Raw genomic sequence first — 26,184 nt, 5'->3', positions numbered from 1 at the left:
AAAAATGCTTATTTTATATAGTCGGACCACTCCAGTTAAGTTATGCCAATGTCCTCGATGAGTCTGCAGAAAGAGAATGTTTCTTTTGACATTGTAGCAGTCTGTGAGTCTGTCTGTTCACTGGATAGAAATGCATTAAAATGATCTTTGCAAACTCCATGGGCCTCTTAGGAGAGCCATAAATGGTGGTGCTACTCATCCTGTCTTTATGACAGAAACATTATATGAGGCAGGATTGTGTTGCTCAACCCAGTTCAACGAAATTAACTTCAGGATGCTAAACATTTGTCATTGTTTCTGTTTAGATTTATTCTTGCTTCCCTGCATTGGCCCTTTAAGTGTTTGTTTTACCCTGTCCCTGCAGTGACTAAAGACCAGTCGTAGGTGGTGCTAGAGCATCACACTGCAGGACTTGGCTGCTAGGTTAATAGATAACATAATAATCACACACCCTTTTAATCCAATTTAGTGTGTTTTTAAAGGCTGAAGAACGCACTCTCTCTTTTGACACATTGTCTTTTAACTATTTTATAAACTGCTAAAGACAAACCAGACAAAGTGTTGCATAAACTCCTCATTTTTAGTCAATAAAAACAGCCTTGATTGACAATTTCATTAAAATTTGTTGATGTAAATGTTAATGTTAAGTTACTGTATGTTTGGAGCTTATAGCTACTCCATTATAGGGTTATATGCGTGTGCTCAATCTCAGGGCACATGGGCTGCAGAACCGTAACAGGTGTACTATTTTGCTTTATATTCCAGTTTAACAGCTTCAGAAAGAGATAAATGTATGGGTCATTTATTAGTTATTACACTTATCAGCCTACATTAAGTTTAAAAAATAAAAATGAGCGTGTCGGCTTGAATGGAATACATCAATAACGATAATTGTGGGCATATCAAAGTGAACACATCCAGTTTAAGATATACATATACATTCACAGCAATCAAGTGGAGGTCATCATAAAACGGAGTGTCATTAAACTGATTAAAAAAGCTCATAACTTCTATCAGTTTATGTCGGCTATAAAATATTATAACACCGCGACCTTCACTATGTGAAAGGTGGTTGCTATGAAAGCATGTTACACACGGCAAATTAAAGCATGCTATATTCATTTCATCACATAGACTTGCTGTCGTGCCCTTTCTTATACAAATTAACCCATTGTCCATTTTCTAAGCCTGCTTATCCAGAGCAGGGTTGCAGGGAAACGGGGGCCAATTCCAGTAAGCACTGGGCGCAAGGCAGAAACGATCAATGGATAAGGCATCAGCCAAACTAACCCTGTGCCCCCAATACATGTCTGTTAGGAAAATGAGGAGTGCCCTTATTTATGTATTTATTTATTTGTGTATATGCTTCTGATCTTGCAGCAGCCTGTAAAAATATTATGTTGTAGCTGTACTACATGATTGATGTATTTTGTGCTGAGTCCCATCTTTTGTAGCGTTGTCCTGTTTACATGGTGTGTGTGTGTCTATTTAAATATGCTCCCCTGGAAACAATGGGGGGGGGGGTAACACTGGAACCATGGCCCCTCACGATAATTAGTCCTGCCAATTCCATCACCTGCATCCGATCATTCGCTATTTAAACAGAAGGACAGAAAGAAAGAAAAAACCAGCCCATTCTCCTAGACTGCCAATTCATTACAGAGCCAGGAAAAAGCAGCGATCCAAATCATTCACCCCTTTGTCTACCTGCCACTTTCAACGTACGACAACAACATCTTTGCACAACAAAACCCCGGGGTTCTGGATTACATAACGTACCGAGGATAAGCATGATGAGACTCTTTCTTGTTGTTTGGGGAGAGGAGCGAGCCATCATTATCATCCGTGTAATTTCCGTAGGACTATTTTTCCACCTGAACCAGGTTCATAAACATTATCCTTTTTCTGTTAAATCTTCTGAACTTTTATGTGCGTTTCGTGCTTTCTGTATGTCTTGGTGAGTGTGTGTTCAGTGTGGGGTCAAGGGAGGGTTTGCATTGCATATTAACTTTATGCTGCACCTTTTCTTTTTATTAGTACTTTCTGCCTGACAATTTTGGGGTTGAATGTTATGTCAGGGTTGGTTGGGTTGTGATATAATATATATATATATATATATATATATATATATATATATATATATATAATATATATTGTTTGGAGCTTGCTTGTTTCCTTTTTTATTATTATATACTGACTTTATTATTTTCATATGGTTTGTTGTTTGGCTTAATTTTGATCATCGATTGGGGGAGGTTTATTTAGAAGAAGTATGGCTTCTCAGGTCTAACGTTCTCAACTTGCCAGGCCACGGGTCTTGGTGGTGTAGCTGCCTGTTTTGGAGAGTGAGTCGGCTGTTACATTGTTTTAAAATTAATTATAAAGGACCTGTATTATTCTGACTTCTGAACTGCTATAAATGCTTGCTAATTTTGTGCCAACTGTTTAAATTATGTCTGATAATTTACAGGATCTCCACCAAGTGCAGACATTGGAATAGGAAAACTGCAGGTCAGGAGCCCCTTGGATCTGTGGAAGAATGCGTATGAGAAAATGTTCCCTTCTGAGGTGAGCTTCACTCAGGGTGGGCTGATAATTTAGTTTCTCTCTGCGAATTTACATTGAAATTGGCTAATGAGCTGAGATTGTTCTGACCTTAAGAGAATGTTAGCCTCAGACGTTTTTGAAGCTTCCTGATCTAGATCAGTGTTTCCCAAACTCGGTCCTGGGGGTACACTGTGGCAGCAGGTTTTTGTTCCAACCCGCTTGTGTTTTTAATTGGATTCCTGGGTTAATTAAGTGATGTGTTATTTCCCAAGTTCTGTGTTTTGGGAACAATATAGAAATTAGATAGATACTTTATTAATCCCAAGAGGAAACTAAGTTTAGTAAAAAAATTATATATATATATATATATATACACATATACACACACATACATACATACATACATACATACATACAGGGTGGTCCAGATCTAATTATGCAGATCCAGATCGTGTGGATGACTTTGGTTTATGCGGGGACGATTTTTCATGTTGTCAGTTCACACACTTCTCGATGGTCCGGGATTTTTCGGGTGATTTTCGATGTAATAAACTTAATAAGTTATAGTGTAATGAAAATTGCATAATTAGATCTGGACCACCCTATATATATGTATGTTGTTTTTTTCTTAGCTAAGCTACTTTTCATTTTAAGGTGGCCAGATCATTTGGGAATTATCTCTATTGTTGATTTAGTTTTTCTCTAGCCAAACTTATTTTGACTACAGTTTCTTGTCATAACTAAAGTTTACTTGGATTTAGCCCAACCTTACATTTTTAGCTATAATAACCTAGTGGAGATGATTTGCTCTTGGGGTAGATGATATATTCTTCTTCATGTTGAGATCATGTCAAGGAACCCTTGAAATGGTGCAATAATATGTATCTGAAGTTTTTGCTATTCTAAGGCTAAAGTGGTGTCTTTCAGTGTTAGTGCATTCTGCTTGCAATTTGATGCATTATCCTTAATCAGTGTGATTGATTTAAATGTAAGCAGTTTGATGATGAGACCATATACCTGTTCAGTCTTTCTTTGTTTCTGACTATTCAGAATACCAGTGACTCAAAGGATATAAGGGACCCTGCAAGAGACCCTCAGTACACAGAGCCTGAGATCGACAGAATGAGAGCACTGAAGAATCAGGTACAGAAAAGCCTTTTTCTTTTTGGGTGCTGTAAATCACTTAAGTACACCTTACCATAGTAAGCTGAGGCTACTATCATGTTGGTTATGATTTCAAATTGCAGACGTTAAAAGTTAAAATGATCAGATAAGCTACCTTTATCAATGTAAAAAAACCCTAAAATAAGGAATCAACAAGAGCACTACCTTGCACCCATATTTAGCCAAAACACAGTTATATATTTGTTTCTGTGTTGTTTCTCAATGAAAGAGAATCTTAGTGGTTATACAAGATCCAAATATGTTTGCCGGGCTTGAATACTAAAATCTTTGTAAATGGAAGCAAGTACAATTTGGAGAGATTCCACATACACCACAGACACATTTATCTTCTACAAATGTATGCTACTATTGAGTAAGTGACAGCTGTAGTCCCAAGTATCAGTATCTTAATTTGTCACAAGAAAAAATCCCTACAAATAGTCACTCACCCTTCGTACCAAAGGTGTCTAAACTAGAAAACAAACCACCCCACATTTCTTCAAGTTAGCCAAAGCATTTTGATCAAAGTTTAGTATACCAGAGACTGCTGAGGGTTTGTTCGTTTCACACAGGATATTTAATAAAACTCGGCAAATACATGGCACGAGGAAGCACCATGCAAAGAGTCACTCTAGACTGATTCCAGCGTATAATTAACCCTTGGCTTTTGACTTTGCCACCACCAACACATTACCTCAATCAAGCATTTTCTATAAACCTTTTCCACTCGACAATGCTGACTATTCACCAAGGTGTATTTAAAACATGGTATATTTTTAATAACCTTTCCCCAGATCTGTAACATCTGATAGGTTTATCTTGAAGTCCTTTTGACATTTGCATATTTTCAGTGCATTCACCTTTGCTTTAGATTCAGTAAAGACAACAGAACACAGCTTGGCTCTTCATCCAGGAAAATTGAAATCACCTGATTATTATTGTGACTAGGTTGGTTTTATTTATTTCATTATGTGCCTTATAATTTGTGGCACATTGTCTAAATTTGGTTGAAGGAAAGGCTGTAAAGGTGAAATCTATAAAGTATTTTTGGAATTTCTGTAATTTTTATTTCATACAGTGATTTGGAGAGATCTTATTGCACAGTCTGACAAACATACCGTATATACTCACATATAAGTTAGGCTTTGAAACTCGAAACATCGATCATAAAATCAGACCCTGACTTATACGCCCGTTCAAAAATACAACACTTTTTTTTTTTTTACATCTTCTTGCCTCCTCCAATCTCACATCAGTTTCTCAGACATGTCGAATTTTGTTGCAGCAGCACAGTTACCAATTTCTTTCGTCACTTCAACAACTTTTAATTTAAAACCAGCTTCCAATTTTCTTTTGATCGAACGCTCCATCATATGCTCTTACAATAAAGGTGTAGGAGGGTGTGAGATACAAAAAAATCACAAAACAGTGCAAACGTCGCTTCGGAGTAGTTTGAGTATTACTGTATGGTCATGTAGGCACAATACATATAAAAAAAGGCAGTGAGCTCCATGGTTACTCTCTCAGGTGGGTGTCGGCATATCATAATCTCTTGGACCAATAGCATGAGTTTTCTGCATTCGATTTATACGACCAACATTATAAAATACCGGAAATTATACGGTTGAGCAGCGGGAGAACTTATACGTGAGTATATACAGTAATTCAAATGTCCTCACATATCTCTCTATTATAAAAAAAAAAAATCCTGGGAGGGAGACTCAGGAGACGAGACGTGATCTTCTCGGAAGACAATTTGACGTCCCACGAGAGACACTTTAACGTCAAGCGAGACAAGGCAGTGACATTTAAAACAAGTTCACGGGCATCTAACCAAGCAGTTGTTGGAATGCTTTTGGCAGACAGACATCATGTGCTCCCAGCTCTTAAAACAACGACAAGAGACAAGCAGAACACGCAGCAGCAGCAGGAAGCCAGCAGATCATTCGACTGCTTCTCCTTAGCGTGTGTTCAGCCTTCCCACCTTCACAATGCAAGCGGCAGAGCCACGAAGTGGCAAAAGGACAGCTGCTGTACTGGCTTTGAAATTATCGACACAAAGCACGACAAGCAGAAAACGCAGCTCGCCAGCAGCAACAAGCCAGCAGATGATCCGACTGCAACTCCTTAGAGTGTGTTCAGCCCCCACTTCACAACGCGAGTGGCAAAGACACGAAGTGGCAAACGGACAGCTGCTGTATAGGCTTTTAAATGATCGACGTGCAGCGCGACAAAAAGAACGCGCAACTCCCCAGCAGCAGCAGCAGATGATCCGACAGCATCTCCTTAGCGTGTGTTCAGCCAACCCCCCTTCACAACACGAGCAGCGTTATATGTTCTGCAAGAAAGATTTAACCACGCCCGGGGCTGGAAATAAAGGACAAGTATTGTTTTTACAAAACTTTTAAAGTAAAAGTGAAAATAATACATATGTAACAATTCCCATGAAAATAACAATCTCTTTAAATTGTGTATCCGGTTAACCAAACCCAGGGGTGGGCAAGCGAAACTCCCTAGTTTATGAAAAGGTTATCACTGGTAAGTGACCATTGTTACAGCCATTGAGACTTGAATAGCATATAAGAAATATAAGAAAAGTAATTATTATAGGGGCAACCTCAAAATGAGATGCAGGGCTAGATAAACTGTATGCTTCATATGTTTCATGACATTACATTTATGAAATATTTTGTGTTTTATACAGAGGCAACTTAACTTTAAGATAATATAAGCCAATAGTACATAATGTAACCTTATATTTCTGTTTACTTTCCATGTATACCCAAATGTATGTTATAATGGATTAGATTTATGACAATTTTTGGGTTCCATCGTTAACACAAGATGGTGTGAAGGTTTTCAGTATATGTCAAATGTTTTGTGAACAAATAAACGGATGTTGATTGTGTAGCATTAGATTTAAACTTCATTCTTAACTTTAAAGTCTGCCATCAGAGCCTCTGCTTTTCAAAGAAGAAGCCTAGATGTCTGTTCATGAAGGAAAATAAAGGAATTTGGTTTCTGAAACAAAAGAAGAGTTTAATTATAAATACTGCATAGAAACTAGGTTTAGAAAACATGAATGATTTAAAAAAACATAAAAAAAGAAACTTGTTATTGTTAAGGTGGCAGCACATTATTTGATTTTTATAGTTGTAGGGACTGTCAAACTTGACATCTACATTGGCTGCATCTTGTTGGCCTAAGATGTCAAGTTATATGGCTAGGAATGGCAGGGATGACGACTTTCCAGCACAGTTTAAGAATTCCAGATATTTACAAGTGCACTGCATGTTGACAGCCAGCTAGTGTGCTGCCTGACAGCATTGGAGCCTTATGTGAATGCTTTCCATGTTCAGTGAGTTTAGTTACAGTCTCCCATCTTTTTTTATGTCTTTTTCTGTTCAAGCATGATAAAACCACACAAACCTTAAAAAGTCAGCCTCTCTTCTGTTTGCGCAGTCCAAAGCCCCTTTATTCTATACATTGTACATTCAGGTGAGCACTCATTGGTTGTCTGCTCCTTGCACACACAGAAGCCCACCACTGTGACTTAAAAAAATCAAACTACATGACTGGAAGTCAAGTGTGCTGCAACTGGCCCTAACTCACCATGATTAGGTGTAAATGAAGCACAGAATGTGACTGACAGTCACTGGAAATGTCGTTTATTGTATTGGAGCCTTCAGCAATTGGCAAAGACCAAGCCAGTTGAGATAAATAACTGCAGCATAAAAAGCAAAACTTTTCTAAATTCTAAAGAAAAGCTATGTAACTGAAATCACTAACCGCTTCCATTGTGCAGGATGAAGGAAATATTTTCAGTTTGCAAAGGACAGAATTACTAAGCAGAATTACTTCAAAGATGTCACTGGAAGAAACGGAAAAACTTGGCACTACCAAAAATGCTGAATTTCAATCTGATAAAAAAGTGACAAGATAAGACTTTAGAGTTGTGGGACATGGTGTTAGGAGCAAATCAAGCCAGACGAATAGCAGGGTGAGATTGTAGAGTAAGGAATGAACTGCAAATGACCAAAACCAGGAGCAGTTCATCTGTGAAACATGTTGATAGTAATGCTGACCTTAGCAGTAGAAGGACTGTAGAAAATATCAAATACATCTTGCAGGCTTAAGCATGAGTAAGGAATGTGGGCTCACTGGCTAATAATTCATTGTGTAAATGACAGTAATTCAGAACCCACTAGTAAATTCAGCCAAGACAGTCATCAGTCAAAAATAAATACCGTCTTGGTCTCCTGACTTAAGTATGATCAAACCTGTAGTTCAGTCAGGCAGTCAGTCAGTCATTTTCCAACCCACTAAATCCTAACTACAGGGTCATGGGGGTCTGCTGGAGCCAATCCCAGCCAACACAGGGTGCAAGGCTGGAACAAACCCCGGGCAGGGCGCCAGCCCACCACAGGGCACACACAACCACACACCAAGCACACACTAAGGACAATTTAGAATTGCCAATGCACCTAACCTGCATGTCTTTGGATGGCGGGAGGAAACTAGAGCACTCGGAGGAAACCCAGACACGGGAGAACATGCTACCACTGTGCAACTGTGCCACCCAACCTGTAGTTCACTTAGTAGAAAATGAGTTTGAATTCAGTGCCAGTCTCAGCTAAAGCTTGGCAAAGCATTTCTAAATTTAAACAAAGAGAATAATGATGCCAGGGGTATTAAGAATTTGCTACAACCATTTTTGATTTGTTTTATTAAACATTTTGAATGTTGTTGTAATTTTTTTGTCATTACTACAGTGATATCTTGTTGATTTATGAATGTAGCCACAGGAGTTTTAGGCCGGGGTTATACTTCACGCGACGCAACACATGCTGCAGTGGACGCTCCTGCTACACAAGCGTTGTACTGTTTATACTCGTTCGCGTACTTTACGTAAATCTGGAGGAATCCAGTAGGTGGCAGTGTGAGATATTATCAGGGTGTGAACAGGTTTGGCTTCTCTGTGTTGTGAATTGCCTGGAACACCCATTAAATTCCAATGACACCTTACCGCAGTATCTCTGAAAAGGATGTTTAATGATTAAATCCATTAGTCCAGGGATTTGTCCATTCCAGCTAGCATTGGGCACGAGGCAGAAACAATCCCTGGACGAGGCATCAGCTCATCGCAAGGTGAATACAAGCACACACATACACACTGGCGTCATTTTAGTGTAACCAAATCTGCATATCTTTGGAAGGAAACCGGAGCACAGGGTGGAAACCCAGCAGGAAAACATGCAAACTGCAGGCTGGGAATATCAGCGATGTGACTCCCTGCAAGACAGCAGCGCTAACGCTCTGACACCGTGTCACCCTCATCTGTGTAAATATTAACAGTGTTCATTATTTAAACGAAATTACCGATTTATCTGTAAAATGTAACATACTTACTTTAATGCATTTCATCGTGAAAGTGATATCAAGTATAAATCTAAGGATTCCGAATGTGCAGAGAGTTGGAATATCATACATTTAATGTGCTCATTGTGGCGATCTATAGCTGGCGATCCGCTGCTGTCAGGACCGGATGGAAGCCCTAGGAAAAAAGACGGCACAGAAGATGGTATTTGAGACTTTTAAAATGTATCGTGTCATTACAATAGGGAATATGCGACGCTTGAATATAAAAGCACAAGAATACATCTGTATGTCGGCATTTTGCGTCACCATATCGAACCATTCATCAAACATCGAAGCGCGCACACCTATCTCGTAGGATCCACAAAGCAGATTTCTGTCACAGGTAGGTAGTAAACAGAGACTCTGACGTCACATTCCAACTTTTAGCACACTGCGCCCACCGATTTTTTGCTGGTACTGCAACTCGCACACATGTCGCATTCATTTCTGAGGACGTGCTCAGAGGACGCGTCAAATGAATGCTGGGAACACATGGCAGCCATGATGCGGGCGCATACGCATTCTGAGCGTGAGGTATAAACAAGCGATAAGGTGAGTTCAAGCACTGGTAAAACGTGTGCCGAAAGAAATCTCTCAGTCCAAAAGTTTGTTTTAAAATATTTAGTGAAAATTCAAAGCAAACAATCCACACAAGAATAAAGAAAAAAGTTGTTACACATGTAGAATAAAAGGCCAAAAAAAAAGAAAAAATGTATCTTCTCTAAACTTGTAAAACTTTAGTTGTTTCTATACTTAAAGATTCTTAACTTCTTCTTCTGTACGCCATAAGCGTACGGCGCAGCACATTCAATTAAGTGCGTTGTCTTACATGTTACTTGGAACACAACACACACACACACACAAGGCATGGTTTAAAACCATGTGCCCTCTACACCTTACACATGGCAAGGCTGATCACTAACTGAGAATAATGTTTAGTCTGAGAAGCTAGAAATACTTAGAATATACCAATTCAGTTCTACTTATGGAGTTTATAGGAACCTCCCATAGATTAGGCACTAACATTTAGTAAAACAGTTACGTATCTTATGTAACTAGCTATACTAATAAAAGGCAAAGCCCTCACTGACTGACTCACTCATCACTAATTCTCCAACTTCCAGTGTAGGTACAGTGCATCCGGAAAGTATTCACAGCGCATCACTTTTCTCCACATTTTGTTATGTTACAGCCTTATTCCAAAATGGATTAAATTCATTTTTTCCTCAGAATTCTACACACAACACCCCATAATGACAACGTGAAAAAGTTTACTTGAGATTTTTGCAAATTTATTAAAAATAAAAAAATTGAGAAAGCACATGTACATAAGTATTCACAGCCTTTGCCATGAAGCTCAAAATTGAGCTCAGGTGCATCCTGTTTCCCCTGATCATCCTTGAGATGTTTCTGCAGCTTAATTGGAGTCCACCTGTGGTAAATTCAGTTGATTGGACAGGATTTGGAAAGGCACACACCTGTCTATAGAAGGTCCCACAGTTGACAGTTCATGTCAGAGCACAAACCAAGCATGAAGTCAAAGGAATTGTCTGTAGACCTCCGAGACAGGATTGTCTCGAGGCACAAATCTGGGGAAGGTTACAGAAAAATTTCTGCTGCTTTGAAGGTCCCAATGAGCACAGTGGCCTCCATCATCCATAAGTGGAAGAAGTTCGAAACCACCAGGACTCTTCCTAGAGCTGGCCGGCCATCTAAACTGAGCGATCGGGGGAGAAGGGCCTTAGTCAGGGAGGTGACCAAGAACCCGATGGTCACTCTGTCAGAGCCCCAGAGGTCCTCTGTGGAGAGAGGAGAACCTTCCAGAAGGACAACCATATCCACCAATCAGGCTGTATGGTAGAGTGGCCAGACGGAAGCCACTCCTTAGTAAAAGGCACATGGCAGCCCGCCTGGAGTTTGCTAAAAGGCACCTGAAGGACTCTCAGACCATGAGAAACAAAATTCTCTGGTCTGATGAGACAAAGATTGAACTCTTTGGTGTGAATGCCAGGTGTCACGCTTGGAGGAAACCAGGCACCACTCATCACCAGGCCAATACCATCCCTACAGTGAAGCATGGTGGTGGCAGCATCATGCTGTGGGGATGTTTTTCAGTGGCAGGAACTGGGAGACTAGTCAGGATAAAGGGAAAGATGACTGCAGCAATGTACAGAGACATCCTGGATGAAAACCTGCTCCAGAGCGCTCTTGACCTCAGACTGGGGCGACGGTTCATCTTTCAGCAGGACAACGACCCTAAGCACACAGCCAAGATATCAAAGGAGTGGTTTCAGGACAACTCTGTGAATGTCCTTGAGTGGCCCAGCCAGATCCCGGACTTGAATCTGATTGAACATCTCTGGAGAGATCTTAAAATGGCTGTGCACCGACGCTTCCCATCCAACCTGATGGAGCTTGAGAGGTGCTGCAAAGAGGAATGGGTGAAACTGGCCAAGGATAGGTGTGCCAAGCTTGTGGCATCATATTCAAAAAGACTTGAGGCTGTAATTGCTGCCAAAGGTGCATCAACAAAGTATTGAGTAAAGGCTGTGAATACTTATGTACATGTGTTTTTATTTTTAATAAATTTGCAAAAAACTCAAACTTTTTTCACATTGTCATTATGTGGTGTTGTGTGTACAATTCTGAGGAAAAAAATGAATTTAATCCATTTTGGAAAAAGGCTGTAACATAACAAAATGTGGAAAAAGTGATGCGCTGTGAATACTTTCCGGATGCACTGTAGAAAGCTGAAAATTGTCAGGCTCATTCCTTACAGCTTACTTACAAAAGTTAAGCAGGTTTCATTTTGAAATTCTACGCGTAACGGTCATAATGGTCGACAACGTCTGCCAGCGACAACGTCTGCCATGTTAAACTTTCTTATTTATGGCTCCATCTTCATGAAATTTGGTAGGCGGCTTCCCTGTGTTAACCGAAACCGATGTACGCACTTATTTCTGGTATAATGCCACTGTCGGCCGCCATATTGAACTTTCCAACGGTCTTTGTTGCCCTCACTGACTCACTCATCACTAATTCCTTAACTTCTCGTGTAGGTAGAAGGCTGAAATTTGGAAGGCTCATTCCTTACAGCTTACTTACAAAAGTTAAGCAGGTTACATTTAGAAATTCTACGCGTAATGGTGATAGCGGTCTGCCATGTTAAACTTTCTTATTTATGGCCCCATCTTCACGAAATTTGGTAGGCGGCTTCCCTGCGCTAACCGAAACCGATGTACGTACTTATTTCGGTGGTATGATGCCACTGTCAGCCACCATATTGAACTTTCCAACGGTCCTTGTTACTTATGGGCGGGTTCCCAACGCTAACTGAATCCTACTTAAGTACATATATACGTCCATAGCCAGCAGCTCGATTGCCGTGTGAGGCGGCGTTGGGTCCCCCATCCGCACGCCTCCCACGTTGTTGGCTGTCTGCCTATATAAGGCCGTCCGTCGCTCCAGTCTCTTCATTCCCTTCCTTGCTTCGCCTCGGTATTCATGTCTCCCTGCTGATAACCGCAGCCTTTTTATTTAATCCACGGCTTCTCCGCTGTTTTATTGTTCGTTTGTTACGATTAAAGTTATTGTATAGGTATTTTAGCCTTAGTTTACATTGTTCAGGTACCCATTTCCTTTATCGTTCTAACCGTACCCCCATTAACACGTCTATCGAGGTGATCACCATCGATCAAAGAACTGTCACTTACCGAGTGGTTTCCATGCCCGGAGTTGGCACCTACCTTTTCCATTCTCTTTGTTACATATTGCACGGCCATATCAGGCTCACTCTTGATATCCGGAGGAACATTGTGTCTTATGTATTGAATGACTGGGACAGGTTCAAGGTGTGGACTGATGACGGTACAGGAGATAATTATACTACACAGGAGCACTAGAAGAGTGAAATGCTTTAGCCCTTCACCTATGCATCTGCATGTGAGTTGATGGCTGCCGCTGAATTATTCGGTTGTCGCTTTCAAGTGTACCGAAATGGCCAAATATTTTACACCTGTCGACAACCGCCAATGCCTCTTAAACATCTTAGATTCACAGATTACGATTTCAGTAGTGGACACTTTGATGTTTATGAATGTTTAAACTCTCAAAAGCTGGATGTGAAGTTATCGCTGAAACCGGTTGTATGCTTACAACGCTTGACAGATGCCGAATGTCTCTTCAACACAAGTCCAGCAAATACTGTCGTAATTAAAACAAACCATGAAACTCAAACCGATTATGACAGCAGCAATCCAAGCTGTGAGATTTGAGGCAAGATTACTGTTCACATGGCCAAGTGTACGTTATAAGCTCGCCGCACAGCTTGGTCATATTACATCTGGAGGGCCGAACTGACAACGTGGCCTACAAAGAGATCCTTAACAAATAATTATTGGTATATTTTCCCTCAGTTTAAAAAGGTTTACTTTTCTTCTTAATAAAAAAATTTTAAGACAGTACTTCGCCACTGCGAAGCGCGGGTATTTTGCTAGTTAGCAATAAAATACAAATGACAAAAGAAACCAGCATTTCTCCATTTAGCTTGTTTCCATTTACAGCTGTGTGTATTTATCATGCACTATTGTGTTTCATTAAATACTTGGAAGCAAAGTGAAGAGAAAAAAGTGAAGCACTGAGAATTACTCATCTGTTTTAGACTTCAGATCATTTGGATGATATCCTTAGGAAGGGGAAGAAAATCTAGGATATGAGAATGACTTGACATGGCAAAGTTGTGCACTAACAAGCCATGAAATTAAATTATTGGCAAGGATTGTTTTTTAATGAAACAACTGGGTTGGAACAAAAACCTGCAGCCACTGCGGCCCTCCAGGACTGACTTTGCTCACACATGCTGTAAGTGGTTATCATATTCCGTGTCATTCAGTGGTTAGTTAATGCACTAATCCTGGTTTGAAATCTTACATTCCATTGTATTATATGCTGAGTGCTCATGTAGATTTTTCTCTTGGCTTTACTCCCAAATCCCCAACGATGTACTTGTAAAAGTAATAGCTGATTCTTAATTGGCCCTGGGTATTTGGAGGTGACTTATACGTTGCAATAAATAGATGCATTTAATGTATAAATCTGATAAGCATTAGAAGTTCTGTCATTTTGTTTATTGACTTATGTACTGTGCAGAATTCTAGTATTAGGATTCAGAAAAGTATCTAGTGTATTAAGTAATTTGGCCCAATGTTTATATACAGTATGTTCATGAAAGTGTGCCCTGGAATGGACTGGCACCCAGTAAGTTCCTATGTGGCAAATTGACTGTGACTGCCCTTGAAACCGAAACAATTAAACAAACATGAGAATGTAAATGAATATTTTGTAATTTTTTGTCTATGGTGTTTATAGTATTTCCATTTTTCTTTAAATGTTATTAAATATCCCATCCAGAGTATAACAAACTCAAGACAACTTTGAGTCGACTTCTAGGAGTACACTTGCTAGGATTTGATCGCTTGTTACCTAGGCCTTGCCCACAAGTAACCCCAGACGAAATGGCCTTGACAGATTTATATTTCCAATTAAAAGCCGTGTCTAGAAAGATCAGCTTTTGCAGACATTGACCTCTAGTAGCCTTGCTCTGTTGACAGATAACTGTGACGTATAACAACTGGTTTATAGCACAGCAGTAAATGTCTTCATTTGGACTGTGAACTTGCACGTGGCAAACCCTGCGTGCAGGTATTTTGTGTCTTTGTCTGAGAGACGACCACTGGCTCATGCAAGGCTGAGTCATTAGAAGTGGTAAAAAAAAAAATGTAGATGTCCTACTACTTGCAGAGGGCAACACGCCACTGCGTTAAGAGTCTGCAGAGGTGCCACTGATGTGTAATAAACTCATATTTATCACAACATACAGTATAAAGGCCTTAGGTGGACCTGTGGACATTTTGGTCAGATCATTGTATGCATATTTCCTTTGACAATGTGCAAATACTGCAGAATGCCTACTCTTTTATAAAATGTAGCTGTTTTTAAAACCTTATTAGAAAACAAGGTTATATTCTCTGTTAGTGATGGAGACATTGATTTGCACCAACAAGGTCAGAGGACAAGCGCCAATCTTGTGTTACTGTCCTCAACAATATAGTTTATCAATTATGTTATTTGGATTATAATTCCTAAGTAAATGGCTAATGAAGGCCGCATTGATGTTTCTGAACTCCATGTCTGTTGTAAGCATTTGTATATGGCACAAGGCAGCTACCATCCGTGGGCAGGGCGCCAGTCCATCACAGGGCACAGTCGCACATACAGTGGGTATAGAAAAGAATCACCCATTGAAATATTCCCATTTTTTTTTTGCTTTACAGCCTTAAATGAAAACACACAAAAAAATATTTCTTCCCAGCTTTCATTACTCAATGCAACCTATAACATTCAAGTGAAAGATATCACAGCTACAGTTCAGATGAATTATAAAAAATCAAAAACAAGATGTACTGAGCTTAATAAAGGATCACTCGCCCCAATGTCAATATTTTGTTGACCCACCTTTTGCTTTAATGACAGCCCGGAGTCTGTTGGGTTTCTTCTTTATCAGCTTTGCACATCTAGATTGACCCCACTCAATATTTGCCCCCCACTCTTCTTTACAGAACTGTTCAAGTTTTGTCAAATTGGATGGTGAGCGTTGGTGGACAGATATCTTCAGATCTTTCCACAGATTTTCAATGGTGTTTAGGTCTGGGCTCTGACTGGCCACACAAGGACATTCGCTTGATTCTCCTTCAGCCACCGTGTGGTCAATTTTGCAATGTGCTTCGGGTTGTTGTCGTGTTGAAAGGTGAACATTCTGCCCATCTTCAACTTTCTGGCAGAGGGTAGCAGGTTTTCCTCCAGAATTTGACGGTATTTTGCCCTATCCGTTTTTCCTTCTACCCTAACGAGAGCCCCAGGTCCTGCACCCCCACAACAGGATGCTGCCCCCTCCATGCTTTACTGTAGGTATGGTTCATTGTGGATGGTGAGCTGCATTGGTGTGCCGCTTGGTATTGAGGCCAAATAGTTCGACCATAAGACCTTTTTCCACTTGGCATCAGAATCTTCAAGGTGCATTCTGGCAAAGCACAAACGAGCCTTAATGTGGCCATTCTTGAGAAGTGGCTTTTTCCTTGCGACCCTCCCGAACAAGCCACAATTGTGGAGCACTTGTGAAATTGTTGTCACATGCACACAATGACCAATCTTTACCATAAAATCCTGTAACTCCTTCAAAGTGGCCATTGGCCTCTTGTTAGCCTCTCTGACCAGTTTCCTCCTTAGTCTTCCATCCAGTTTGGTGGGGATGGCCGGATCCAGGGAGGGTCCTAGTAGTACCAAACACTTGCCACTTCTTTATGATGGACTTTACTGGGCTCCTTGGGATTGATAAAGCCTTTGAGATTTTTTGGTCTCCGTCCCCTGCCTTATGTCTGTCCACAACTCTATCCCTGAGATCTTTTTAAAGTGGCCTGCCACCCATAGTCAGTTGCTCTGCCAAGCAAGGGAATGAAGAGCTTCACTAATTACACTGATTACAATTGATCACAGGTAGAAGGAAGCCAGTAACCGCAATGGAAGTGGTGGACACTGACACCTGATTGAGTTTAGGGGTGATGATCCTTTATTAATCTCAGTATTTCATGTTTTTTATTTTTTTTAATTCTTCTGAACTGTAGCTGTGATATCTTTCTCTTGGATGTTACAGATTGCATTGAGTAAGTAAAGCTGGAAAAAATATTGGTTTGTGTGTTTTCATTTAAGGCTGTAAAGCAAAAAAATGGGAATATTTCAAAGTGGGGGATGCTTTTCTATACCCACTGCATACCCATGTTTACCTTTACTGGGCAAGTTTAAAGTATTGAACTCTTTAAGCACTTCTATGGAAAGCAGAATACCAGGTGAAAACCCTCAAGGAAAACTAACAACTCCACATATATGGCGACTGGGTCTTTGGATTGTATGCAGATGCTACCAGCTCAGTTAAAATAACTTTGAGTTGCCTCCAAACCTTCATTTTAAAGACTAAATGTGTTCAAAACGTGGTTGGATAGATTATGTTGCATTGTGTCAGTAAATGGCTTCGGGATTGTTAATGTCATGAAGGTGCTATACCGAGGTAAGTTTGTGTTTACTGCTTTAGGGTCTTTTTCACTTTGTGTCAGTAATAATAATAATACATTTTATTTATTTGTAGGCGCCTTTCTAAACACTCAAGGACACTGAACAATAGATAAATGAGAGTGGGTTGCCATGTTTTTTAAACCTCCACCCCTGTGTGATGCCTTGGCAGAGTGTAATGTTTTCTGTTTGTAGCAGCCACCAAATTCAGTTGTTTGAACCTTGGGTACTAATTAACCAACAGTAAAAGAGGCAGGATTTAATTCAGACCCGTTATGCAAGGGAAAAACATTAAGAATAATCAAAGTTTAAAAAAAAAAAAAAAAGAGGATCCTGTCACAAGTGAACAAAGTTATGGCAGCAACCTCAGAATTTGAAGGCTTCAAGAGTGAGTGCCATTAAAGTTTTATTCACCGATTATAAAGCGCCGGTGGAAAACATTGATAAGCAATTTATGCCAGTATGTAGGAAAAAGGCTGGCAGAGCTAAGAAGTTCGAGGTCCTACATTTCTAGAACAGCAAAGGTGCCCATTTATTTTTTTGCAGAGAAGATAAGTTACAGACAAATAAGTGAACATTAAAGATCCAAAGCCAAACCTCTCTTGAATTTCCAACCTTGTGCTGTCGGATGACTACCGTTCCTGGAATTCAGCAGTATTGTGTTTTCCTTACATTGATTGATAGAAGGTGATCTTTATGGTCACTGCACACAAAGGTTCGAAATTGTGTTTGACAACATATAACGCCTCATACTCTAAAAGTCACGATAGTGCAGACGTGTGCACACATTGGACTGACCTGAACCCCACTGTGTTTGTGATTTAAGGAGCTGGAGCAGTATAAGAGGAAGGCATCAACCACATGGAAAGGAGTGGAGCTGGAGTCTCGGCGGAGCTAGTGCAGGCCATATTTGGATGTGGAAGCTGTCGTTGTCTCTAGAAGTCCTGGGCGATTAAACAAAAGACCTGAGCAGGCCAAAGCTGACAGTTACTTGTCATTTATAGCCAAACTGTTAAATTCACCATCAGCTGCAATGAGGGACATATTACCACATTCTCTATTTGTATATATTCTTACATGTTTTCTGCTATCTAATAAAGTGTTGTGGATGTTTTTATTTTGCTCTTATTCCTGTATGTTCCTCAGAAACGTCGTATTAAGTACCAACAGTAAGTATCAGGTTTCTTGTGTCATGGGTTATAAAGGTGAATTGGTTGCCTTCTTCTTCACCATTCTTTTTGGGTAGACTTGAAGCTTAATTAGGAGTCACCGATACACTCATTGCTGGATGCTGATGTCTCTTCTATTGGTGAAAACGTTCTCTCTCTTCTGTGTCTTACTTTGAATGGGAAACTGACGAGATATTTCAAGGGCAAACAAGAAGAGAGAGACGCGAAACAGAAAAGGGACAAAACTGGGAGGTCAAAAAGTGCAGAAAAAATGAAGATGAGAATCGACGTCCGAAAGACAAACTGAAAGTTCCTGGTGTGTACTGCTGTGTGCTCTGGGGTATCATGTTGTTATGGTATTATAGTGTAAAACACCACTGGAACGTAGCGTAGCGTTCAGTTGGAGTCTGTGGCTTGTGTTTTATTGGCAAATCCAGATGTATACTGTACTCCACACGACTGTGGCAGTGGTTCTCAAAAATAATTTAGTGCATAAAAGGCCACAAGAGTGCTGAGGGGACCTCCAGCTTCATCTGAGACCAGAGCCTATCCAGGCAGCATTTGGCGCCCCCGATATCTTTGCAAAAGTTAGGATTAGGAGTCATAGTGGACTCTAAGCTATCGACTTCCCGACAGTGTTCAGAAGCCATTAAGAAGGCTAAGAGGATGTCAGGTTATATAGCGCCTTGATGTGTGAGTACAAGTCATAGGAGGTTCTGCTCAAGCTTTATAACACACTGGTGAGGCCTCATCTGGAGTACTGTGTGCAGGTTTGGTGTCCAGGCTACAAAAAGGACATAACAGCACTAGAAAAAGGTCCAGAGAAGAGCGACTAGGATGATTCAGGGCTACAGAAGATGAGTTTTGAGTAAAGATTAAAAGAGCTGAGCATTTACAGTTTAAGCAAAAGAAGATTAAAAGGTGACATGATTGAAGTGTTTAAAATTATGAAGGGAATTAGTCCAGTGGATCGAGACTGGTATTTTAAAATGAGCACATCAAGTACACCGGGACACACAAACATCAGGAAGTTTTTCTTTACACAAAGAACGATAGACACTTGGAATAAGCATAGTAGTAGTACCAAGTAGTGTGGTAGACAGCAAGACTTTAGGGAGTTTCAAATTTCAACTTGTTGTTTTTTTGGAAGAAATAAGTGGATAGGACTGGTGAGCAGGCGGCACGGTGGCGCAGTGGTAGCACTGCTGCCTCACAGTTAGGAGACCCGGGTTCACTTCCCAGCTCCTCCCTGCGTGGAGTTTGCATGTTCTGGTTCCTGCCTTGTGCCCTATGTTGGCTAGGATTGGCTCCAGCAGACCCCCATGACCCTGTGTACGGATTCAGCGCGTTGGAAAATGGATGGATGGATGGACTGTTGAGCTTTGTTTAGGTTGAATGGCCTGTTCTCGTCTAGATTGTTCTGATGTTCTAAGAAGGATGAAGGTCCAAGTCTTTAAAGTCCTGGTGCTTCCTGTCTTGCTATGCGAATCGAGGTCCAAAGGACAACACGAAAGTCAGAAACCTAAGAGACCAATTTGGAAAACAAGAAATAGTCGCAATAGGTTTAGCATACGTTTTTATTCTGAAGACTCAGAGCCATGGATGGCTGTTTATACCCACAGCTGCAATTACCAGCAGGTGATGATCCCAGATGCCATGCCTACCAACGATGGGAAAGGTTACCCTGGCAACTAGAACAAGTTACGGTGCATTCGAGGCATATCGGACAGCTGCCGGAAGAAATATAATTTAAAAATATAACCATGCAGTGAGTAACTGGTGTGTGCAACACCCTTAATTGCTTTTCCTGTGTGAATGTTGTACGTTAGCATCGCTGCATGAATATGAGCACATTTCAACATCTGAAAACCTGCACTGACATTTCTTGCCTGCCTGACATGATGTGAGTGTCTAGTAAGATTTCAGGTCTTCCTACCAACTCGTCTAAAGCTATAATTAATAACCTGAGGGATATTATGTGTAACAAGCAGTATTAAGTGCCAGGTGACTTGGAGGTCCGACAATAATTTGCACCGAAGCGTAGACTTCACTGTCCTGGTCTTCTGCTCAGACACTGTGGACTAATGTAGCAATTGTCTGAAAACAATCCTTCACTTTTACTCCTTCGCATTATAAGACAAAGTGATTGCTTTTCATGGGCTCATTGCTAATTAATATTTAGGTACAGTGTATTATTTATTCTGAATTTAAATGAAGTACATTTGAAACAAAATTTGAATAAATAAACCGTGGCATTATTAGTATCTCTCTTGCAAAGTCCTTGTATCAGGTGCTACTGAATTCAGAATAGGCCTAGCATCAAGTGCATGCTGTTCTCCATGAGACCAAGTTGGTGCCTGTGACATTTGCTGACATTTGACCAAGGCATGCACTTCACTGTAATAATGCTAATTGAGGACCCCAAGAGAGATCGGGAGTCCCACAGCAAACGTGTCCACTTACAATTAATAGTGTACTGTTGAAGAGGCTCGATGAACACTTGCCCCCCTTGCTATATCTACATTTTGTGCTGGGTGGCGAATGGCGTTAAGTAGATTAGTTAAGTAGTATTTAGACTTTGGGATGGATTTAGACATATTGTGGTAATTTGCTATGACATTTTTATTTGAATAATGTTATTTATGTAAATCTTCTCAAACTAGAAAAAAAAACATACAGGTACCTGGGGAACAATTCTTGTGATCTTCCTACCATAACAGATTTTGCTTTGAAAATGAATTTCTCATAGTTGTATGTGCTATCAAAATGAATGATTTTAACATTTTTTACGAAAACATAAGTTCACAGGTGTTGACAGATCTGCGGTTACTGAAAACACGATAGTCTCGGTTTGGGAGGGCCTTGCTGGTAAGTTTGGTAAGTGGAATTTGCTTTGGTTTGGTATTGTATGTGAGAATATGATTAGATGTACTGCATGGTCTGCTCAGAACATGTTATTTGGGTGATTTCAAAATGGTTCACATTGACGGCATTACGAAGTCTCCAGCCAAGGTTCTGATGGTTGACACTCCTGTAAGGGGAAACAAACAAGTGTGGTGGACGGCCGGCTTCATATTCCGGCCCTCACCCCCAGGCCGCCAGGAGGAGCTCTCCCGAATTCCAGCAGGGCCTCATGGACTATGTAGTTTTTATGCACAGCCCTGCTGGATACCTTGGGGACCACTGGGAGTCACTGTTGGGAGGCCAGTGGATTCATTTATGCCCTATAACCCGGAAGTGCGTCATAATCCCATGACGGGAAGAAACAACGTGCTTCCGGGGTGAAGATAAGGACTATTTACCCTGACCCGGAAGGAATAAGGACTTGTGGAGGGGAGTATAAAAGGACCATGGGAACTCCCAGACAATGAGCTGAGCTGGGTGGTAGGAGGGCAACGTGTCTGGGAGTTGGAGAGTTGTTTATTAATAAGTAGTGTGGAGTGGAGGGTGTTTAGTGCACATAATTATTGTAATAAAAATAATTATTGTTGGACTTTTACCTGGTGTTTGGCGTGGTACCCGAGGGTTCAAGGGAGCGATAGCGCCCCCTACTGCCACACAAGTAAAAATTGGTGGTAGTTTCATTTTGAGGGATATTGGTTGACAAATGAACAGCAAGCTAAATCTCTTTAAGGATTCCCATAAGCACTACAAAGTATCCATCAGCCCAAGTGCTATCGTCATAAATGAGTATAGTCTGTTTAATATTGCACAGAGTTAAAATGACAGCAGGAGTGGCTTAGGTCTTCATTTAAGTTTTAGAACTACAAAGAGTGGGGACAAAGGTTCACGCTGAGCAAATAAAGCATCAAATTTCCTAGGAAAGTCAACAGAAAAGGTTTGAGACTGCTTCTATTCAAGTTGAGATTTGGGCAGAGTGCTCCAGTTTCTGTCTTCCCCGTGAAACAGCAGAACAGTTCCTGGTGTGTACTGCTGTGTGCTTTGGGATATCATGTTATGATGTTATAGTGTAAAACACCAGTGGAGGGCTCAGTTGGAGTCCTCTTTTAGGAAGTCCAGATGCATTCAGTACTCCACACAACTGTGCCTGTGGTTCTCAAAATTTAATTTAGTGCATAAAAGGCCACAAGAGTGCAGGGGGGATCTCAAGCTTCATCTGAGACCAGAGCATTTGGCCCATTGCAGGATGTATTCACTTACATAGCCACACACGAGTCACAATGGACTGATTCCGATTCTTCGTTTAACCCAGAATGCATATCTTTTGACTTGTGGAAAGAAAACTCCCTCAGACATTGAGAGAGCCTGCAAACTCCACTCAGTCAGTGAAATTGCCTTCATTCAAACCCATTTCAGGTATCTGAGTTTTTTATACATGACCTGCCGATGACATGTTGTCTCTCCCCAGAGCTGAAGCTTCTTCTTCGCCACTCTTCCCTACAACCCCTTTGTTCCGTGCGGTAAGGGAGATAGTTTAACCATTTCAGCTGACAGATTTCAGGAGTTGGGCCTAAGCCTGAAAGTCTTGTCAAGCTGAAGAGGAGTAAGCAGGCTTCATAGTATTTTGCTTAGACAACACAACTTCTCAGTCCCATGAGGGAAAAACCTTGAGGTTTTGATAATAATTGAGCAACATTCTGTGTGTTTTGAGAAACTGTAAGCTTTCTGCCAAGACAGAAACCAGGAGTTTTACATGTGTGTTAATTTGGGGCAGGAAGGATGGGTGGGTGGATGTTTGCCTTTTGTTAGACTTTTTTTTCCAAAAGAGTTCTCTCTCAGTTTAATTTCTTCAGTTGCTGCTTTTCTGACACATTTATAAAGAATGTCTATTGGTGGAAAAATAATGGACGCTTTCATGGAGCTTTGACTCTTAGCTGTTGGACACTCAAGCAAAACAACTGGACTATCTGCTAATTGTCATCCTGGACTGAATGAAGACTGCATGAACCCACCAAGGTTAATTTTTTTGTATTATATATGCATTATTATATATTATACATATGATATATACATACAGTCATATGAAAATGTTTGGAAACCCCTTTTAATTCTTTGGATTTTTCTTTATCATTGGCTGAGCTTTCAAAGTAGCAACTTCCTTTTAATATCTGACATGCCTTATGGAAACAGTAGAATTTCAGCAGTGACATTAAGTTTATTGGATTAACAGAAAATATGCAATATGCATCATAACAAAATTAAAAAGGTGCATACATTTGGGCACCCCAACAGAGATATGACATCAATACTTAGTTGAGCCTCCTTTTACTCCTATGAGCCTCTAGACGCCTTTATAGCCTTTGATGAGTGTCTTCATTCTGGATGTTGGTATTTCTGACCATTCTTCCATACAAAATCTCTCCAGTTCAGTTAAACTTGATGGCTGCCGAGCAGGGACAGCCTGCTCCAAATCATCCCATAGATTTTTGATGATATTCAAGTCAGCGGACTGTGACGGCCGTTCCAGAACATTGTACTTCTCCCTCTGCATGAATGCCTTTGTAGATTTCAAACTGTGTTTTAGGTCATTGTCTTGTTGGAATATCCAACCCCTGCATGACTTCAACTTTGTGACTGATGCTTGAACATTATCCTGAAGAATTCATTGATATTGAGTTGAATTCATCTGACCCTCGACTTTAACAAGGGCCCCAGTCCCTGAACTAGCCACACAGCCCCACAGCATGATGGAACCACCACCATATTTGACAGTAGGTAGCAGGTGTTTTTCTTGGAATGCGGTGTTCTTCTGCTGCCATGCAAAGCGCTTTTTGTTATGACCAATTAACTCAATTTGTGTCTCATCAGTCCAAAGCACTTTGTTCCAAAATGAATCTGGCTTGTCTAAATGAGCATTTGGATACAACAGGCGACTCTGTTTGTGTCATGAGTGCAGAAAGGGCTTCTTTCTCATCGCCCTGCCATACAGATGTTCTTTGTGCAAATTGCGTCGAATTTTAGAATTCATAGAACAGATACACCATCTGCAGCGAGATGTTCTTGCAGGTCTTTGGAGGTGATCTGTGAGTTGTCTGTAACCATTCCCACAATCCTGCACATGTGCCGCTCCTGTATTTTTCTTGGCCTGCCAGACATGCTCAGTTTAGCAGTATCTGTGCCTGTGGCCTTCCATTTCCTGATTCCATTCCTTACAGTTGAAACTGACAGTGTAAACCTCTGAGATAGCTTTTTGTAGCCTTCCCCTAAACCATGAGACTGAACAATCTTTGTTTTCAGATCTTTTAAGAGATGCTTTGAGGATCCCATGATGTCTGTCACTCTTCAGAGGAGAGTCAAAGGGAAGCACAACTTGTAATTGACCACCTTAAATACATTTTCTCATGATTGGACACTCCTGTCTACAAGCTAATCCAGCCAATTTGGTGTTGCAAGTAATCAGCATTGAACAGCGACATGCAATAAAACCAGCAAAATTACAAGGGGACCCACATTTTTGCACATCCAGTTTTTCACATTTGATTTAATTTCATACAACTAAATACTGCTTCACTAAAAATTTTAGTTCGGAAAACGCGCCAGTACTCAGATGTTCCTAGGAAATGAAAGACATACCACTGTTATCTTTTTTGTTGAAAGGAGCCTCAATTATTATGCAGGCTGAGAGGGGTTCCCAAACTTTTTCATATGACTGTATATATATATATATATCTCATGAAGTTGCTGGAAAGGCGTGTGTGGCGCTCCCGATTTCTATGCAAAAGGATCTTTAGAGTCCTGGTGCTTCCTGTCTTGCTATATGGCTGTGAGACATGGATGCTATCCAGTGACCTGAGATGAAGACTGCACTCCTTTGGTACTGTGTCTCTTCAGAGAATCCTTGGGTACCACTGGTTTGACTTTGTGTTGCTCTTGGAGTCCCAAATGAGGCACATTACCTGCATTGTGAAGGAGCGTCAGTTACGGCACTACAGCCATGTGGCGCGATTCCCAGAGGGTGATCCAGCTCGTAAGATCCTCATTGTTGAGGACCTGAGTAGCTGGACCAGGTCAAGGGGTCGTCCACGTAACACCTGGCTGCGGCAGATAGAGGGTCATTTCCAGAGTGTGGGACTGGACTGTGTGTCTGCCTGGGGGTTTGCCAACCAGGATCCCGAGCTGTTTCGTCGTGTGGTGGGTGCGGCAATGTGCTGTACCAGTGCATGCACCCCACCCTGACCTGACCTGATGTATATGCTGTTATTACTTCTGTTAATTTAATGTCTCTGTCCAGTTACTACTAGCAAGCTGAGAAGTTAAGATTGCTCATTCCTTGTCTAACTGCAGTTCCTTTATAGCTCAAATGGGTGCCTTTTGTGTATCCCACCATTAACTGGTAAACTGGGTTGAAGTTAAAGACAGTCCCAGTCAGTGAGCAGCCCACCATTAGAAGTCCTTAAGGCTGAATACACTGGGCACAATATGAACAGTGAGACAGGTAAGAGGTTACAAGTTGTATAGCTGGTTTTAATATTTCCTTTTATCCCCCTTTTAAAAAAGAATCTAAGAAGGTAGTTATTCCCTTTGATATTTGATAAATGTTAGAGGTGCTTTGAAAATACAATTCAACAAATGCCTTGGAGACTGATAATCATGAGCATCCAGCTCAGCATCACAGTAGCTTCTCTGAAAAGTGCCGTTCCTGTTCAGTAACTAAGTTTATTTAGAGTGATGTTTCACTTAAGCACTGAGGCTGTAGTTTCCGATTTTGCCCACTTCTGTATGACGGACTGCTGTGTGATCTGAGGTGTGTTCAGTCTGTTATCCTATCCCAGATGTAGGTTTCCCTAGAATTGTATTCCTGACT

General features: G+C 40.8%; 2 protein-coding genes across 3 annotated transcripts in view; both read left to right on the top strand.

Annotated features, from left to right (window-relative positions):
• Positions 1 to 18,367, top strand: part of dync2li1 (dynein, cytoplasmic 2, light intermediate chain 1) — a 47,180-nt gene extending 28,813 nt beyond the window's left edge. For both annotated transcript variants that reach the window (XM_039738576.1, XM_039738577.1), the window contains exons 11-13: positions 2,471 to 2,568; positions 3,598 to 3,690; positions 18,077 to 18,367. In XM_039738576.1, coding sequence (XP_039594510.1) covers positions 2,471 to 2,568; positions 3,598 to 3,690; positions 18,077 to 18,148 — 263 coding nt within the window. In that variant the 3' untranslated portion in view covers positions 18,149 to 18,367. The remainder of the gene's footprint in view (positions 1 to 2,470; positions 2,569 to 3,597; positions 3,691 to 18,076) is intronic.
• A 4,858-nt stretch (positions 18,368 to 23,225) lies between these two features.
• The window catches only part of abcg8 (ATP-binding cassette, sub-family G (WHITE), member 8), a 43,210-nt gene continuing 40,251 nt past the window's right edge, over positions 23,226 to 26,184 (top strand). Inside the window, exon 1 of the mRNA XM_039738180.1 lies at positions 23,226 to 23,336. The gene's annotated coding sequence lies outside the window, so the exon portion shown is untranslated. The remainder of the gene's footprint in view (positions 23,337 to 26,184) is intronic.

Source organism: Polypterus senegalus, chromosome 16, assembly GCF_016835505.1.
Source record: "Polypterus senegalus isolate Bchr_013 chromosome 16, ASM1683550v1, whole genome shotgun sequence".
In the NCBI taxonomy this organism is placed as follows: domain Eukaryota; kingdom Metazoa; phylum Chordata; class Cladistia; order Polypteriformes; family Polypteridae; genus Polypterus; species Polypterus senegalus.
This window is presented reverse-complemented; position numbering and strand designations above follow the sequence as displayed.